This window comes from Aplysia californica, unplaced genomic scaffold (genome assembly GCF_000002075.1).
Source record: "Aplysia californica isolate F4 #8 unplaced genomic scaffold, AplCal3.0 scaffold00041, whole genome shotgun sequence".
Taxonomy (NCBI): domain Eukaryota; kingdom Metazoa; phylum Mollusca; class Gastropoda; order Aplysiida; family Aplysiidae; genus Aplysia; species Aplysia californica.
Window position 1 is genome coordinate 785,016 of NW_004797311.1, and position 3,839 is coordinate 788,854.

A 3,839-nucleotide genomic window follows, 5' to 3' on the forward strand; every position below is an offset into this window, starting at 1 on the left:
TTTAGGATGCGGGCTTCCGATCCTGCCTATCAGCGCCAAACAGGGCTGAGAGGGATATGGCATTCCAGTAGAAAAACGGATTCTCTTGAAAAAAAACTCTCCCCACACGCAAATCGAACTCTTGTCTCCTGCATGCCCCAGAGAAGCGCCTGACTACTACACCACAGACGCTGGCTTTTATTTACTTACTCAGCAGCAAATGGCTAGCAGGCACTGCGCTGTCGCAATCGTTTATAGCATGTAATATTGTCAGTGTGGGTGGCATATCGCGAATTGATGTAAACTGGATGGTTAATCAAGCTTAAGGGTAAAAAGGAAAGCTTTTGAACAAACATATATATGTACCTCCTGTCCCGAGGGGCAAAAAAACCCAACAAAACAACAAGCAAACAAATAGACAAACAAACACGCCAGGTTGACAAACAGAATATGTTAAAGCAAGAGCTGGTCAAATCTTGAACAAAGTCAGGTTTAAAGATTCATGTTCACAACGCTTTCTAATCACCCTGCGCCTTTTTTGCCGAAAAGAAAAAGTAAGAGGACAAAAGAGGAAAGGCAAATAGAACGTGCACCTCTGCCCTCGCCCTCTGTCTCGCTGTGGCCAAATTAAAAATGGTTGCTATTCGTCTCGTTTCATGATCAAACACCACCGCACGAGCTTGTCTGAGTGACAGTTGGTTTTGCAGGTTCACGCTCATGTTGATGATCTTCGTGAACTATGGCGGAGGAGGATACTGGTTCTTTGAGCACGCGCCCTGGAACGGCGTTCATGTGGCTGACCTTGTCTTCCCCTGGTGAGTTCCCCGGGGTTATGGACACAAGAAGTGTGTGCTTCGGCCATCAGTAACTCCCCTTCTCTGCCCAGTTCTCTGTTTGTTCGTCCGTGTTTTTGTGTTTGCTTGTGTGAGAAAGAGAGCCAGGGAGAGCAAGAGGCGCAGAGGGAGATGTTTTGAAAGATAGAGGGCAAAATACATGGACAGACAACAAGACAGAGAGAGAGAGAGAGAGAGAGAGAGAGAGAGAGAGAGAGAGAGAGAGAGAGAGAGAGAGAGAGAGAGAGAGAGAGAGAGAGAGAGAGAGAGAGAGACAGAGACAGAGACAGAGACAGAGAGAGAGAAGAGAGGGGGGAGGGGAAAGAGAGAACGAGAGAAAGAGAGAGAGAGACAGAGAGACATACATACATACATACATACATACATACATACATACATACATACATACATACATACATACATACATACATACATACATACATACATACATACATACAGACAGACAGACAGACAGACAGACAGACAAACAGATAGACAGACGGACAGACGGACAGGCGGACAGACGGACAGACGGACAGACGGACAGACAGACAGACAGGGAAGAGATTGCACACAACAAAAACTTTTTGTTTTCCTTTTTTCGCTACACCATATCTGCCAGCCTGTATCTTTGTTAGTCTGTTAGTATGCTATCACAGTATGATCGTCCTTCAACCTTTCTGTCTGCCCTCAGTTTGTCTGTTTACTTGTTCTCCTCAGTTTCAAGAGTAGTCAAATTATATCTGTCTTTATCATCTTATGAACTTACATGTCTGATGGCCCATTTTTCAATTTTTTTCCTGAGAACCTGTTCATCTACAGGTTAGTTTGTGTATTAAATATCGCACAACAGGTGCAAAATTATGATTTCTTTGATAAAGTGAAACTTTGATCTACTTAAGATCCCCCTCGGCCTTTTCCCCTCGGCCACCCTTTTTCTTCTTTTTTTCTACATCTTTTTTTCTTCTTCAAGGTTTGTATTCATTATGGGAGCGTCCATGAACTTTTCCTTCAAGAGCATGTTCAACAAAGGCTGGAGCGTGCCAAGGATCACATGGAGAATTGTGTATCGTTCCGCCAAGATCTTCGTCGTGGGATTTGTACTGGCCACTCACCACTACGGTACATCGTCCTTTATGTTGGCACCAGTTAGAAACTTATATACCGGCGTCCTTGGTGTAGCGGTTAGGTGCTTAGCTATCGCACGAAGAAGACCTGAGTTCGAATTCCGTTTTGGGACGTTTTAAAACAGAATATCTAGGTCTTACTGCTTGGACATCGTTTCTCTCTCATCCCAAATTGGCACTGGTGTGTTGGGTCGAGCCCTTCTCTTTAATGATCTAAATTGCACCAATGAGGGCGTAAAACATTTTTATTAAAAATCAAGATAAGAGACTTTTATGCTAGAAGGATATTAAAATACTAACGGTTATGTTATTCCCGGAAACAAACAAAAAACTGCTTTGAATTACTTAAAAGCAAAACATTAGCAAGGCGCATAATAACAGGAAGAATAAATAGACACGGCTTGTCAACCGCGAAACGTATTTTCCCCCCTTGTTTTCATCTTCTATGTTATCTTTGTCTTTTACTCTCACACACACACACACACACACACACACACACACACACACACACACCCGTGTGCACGCGCTCACACACTCACACAAATACATACAAACAATGTCACACAACATTGATGATTTGTCTTTTCTGTTTGTCTTTTGAATTTCACTTAGTTGCATCGTTGATCCCGCCGGTGTTTTCCTCTTAGCTAATCAACCAATTTTCATAACCATTATCAATCAGTTTACATCACACATTCGCTTAGTCAGCCATTTCCTCTCTCTCAAAATCACTTTTAAAAAGCCCCCCAAAAATCAACCATCCTACCAACCAACAAACTGACTAGCTATTTTCTTACCAACCAACCAACCAACCAACCAACCATTCAACCAGCCAGCCAACTAACAAACCACTCACCAACCGATCGACCAATCAATAGACAGTGAACCAATTCAAATCTCAGCTAAGTAATGTGTCTTGTACTCCACTTTGTCCAGTCGCCGACCTGCCCACGGTGAGGGTGATGGGGGTGCTGCAGCGTCTGGCCTTGACCTACCTCATCTCCTCTCTCATCCACTTCTGTTGCTCAAGGAAGTTTGACTCACATCAGGTACGGAAACGGAGCAGAATACAAAAAGGGGAGGGGTGAGGTGTTGCCTTAGATTTTGTGTTGGATGTTGTAGTTTCTTTCTAGGGAATAGTACAGAACTGTTACAGCCGCATCGTTGGCGGAGTCGTTATCATGCTTAACAAAGGTCTGAGCTAACTGTTCCAGTTCCCCCGCAGGACATTCTGGAACTTGGGTTGTTCGAACCTTTCCATTGTTCACCACACTCTTTAACTCTGAGATGACGAACGTTTTCATCGCTCACCGCACTCTTTGCTCTGAGATGGAAGCTAGATCGGAGGTCCACACTATGGTGAATGGAAGAGCAATATCGAGAATGATTTTAATAGGATTGAAGATGGGAAGGAGAAATCTATTTTGGAATTTATATATATATATATATATATATATATATATATAATTTAACTTTCTGAATAACCAACCCAGGTGTGTTGTCCAGCAATGTCCAGTCCCAGGAAGTATCATCCACCCCAGACCCTCAGCCTCTACCTCAGCCACAACCGGAAACTGAGCCGTCAGTGCGGCAAAATGACCGGTACCACCAGTTCATCGCTTCCTACAACGCCATGCTCGCTAATGAGTCGATGGAAGTAGAAGAAGAGGAAGAGGAAGAAGAGCGAGAACTGGACAGAGCATGGCTCACCATCAACTCAACTGTCAACTTCGAAATACAAATTTGGGCGCAATCTGACGAGTGCTACAAGGTAAGAAAACATCACGCCCCAACAGAAAACATATTTGTTTGTTTGTTTGATTTTTCTCAGCGTGACACGAAATTGTGTCCTTATTTCCACACCGGGATACTACATAACTCAGACTTCAAGTGAACATGT

At 43.5% G+C, this 3,839-nt stretch overlaps 1 protein-coding gene across 1 annotated transcript in view; it reads left to right on the forward strand.

The window, feature by feature from the left end:
• The window catches only part of LOC101848496 (heparan-alpha-glucosaminide N-acetyltransferase), a gene marked incomplete at its 5' end in the record, with an annotated part of 21,670 nt that overhangs the window by 8,717 nt on the left and 9,114 nt on the right, over positions 1 to 3,839 (forward strand). Inside the window, 3 exon segments of the mRNA XM_013079133.2 lie at positions 687 to 794; positions 1,786 to 1,934; positions 2,876 to 2,988. Coding sequence (XP_012934587.1) covers positions 687 to 794; positions 1,786 to 1,934; positions 2,876 to 2,988 — 370 coding nt within the window.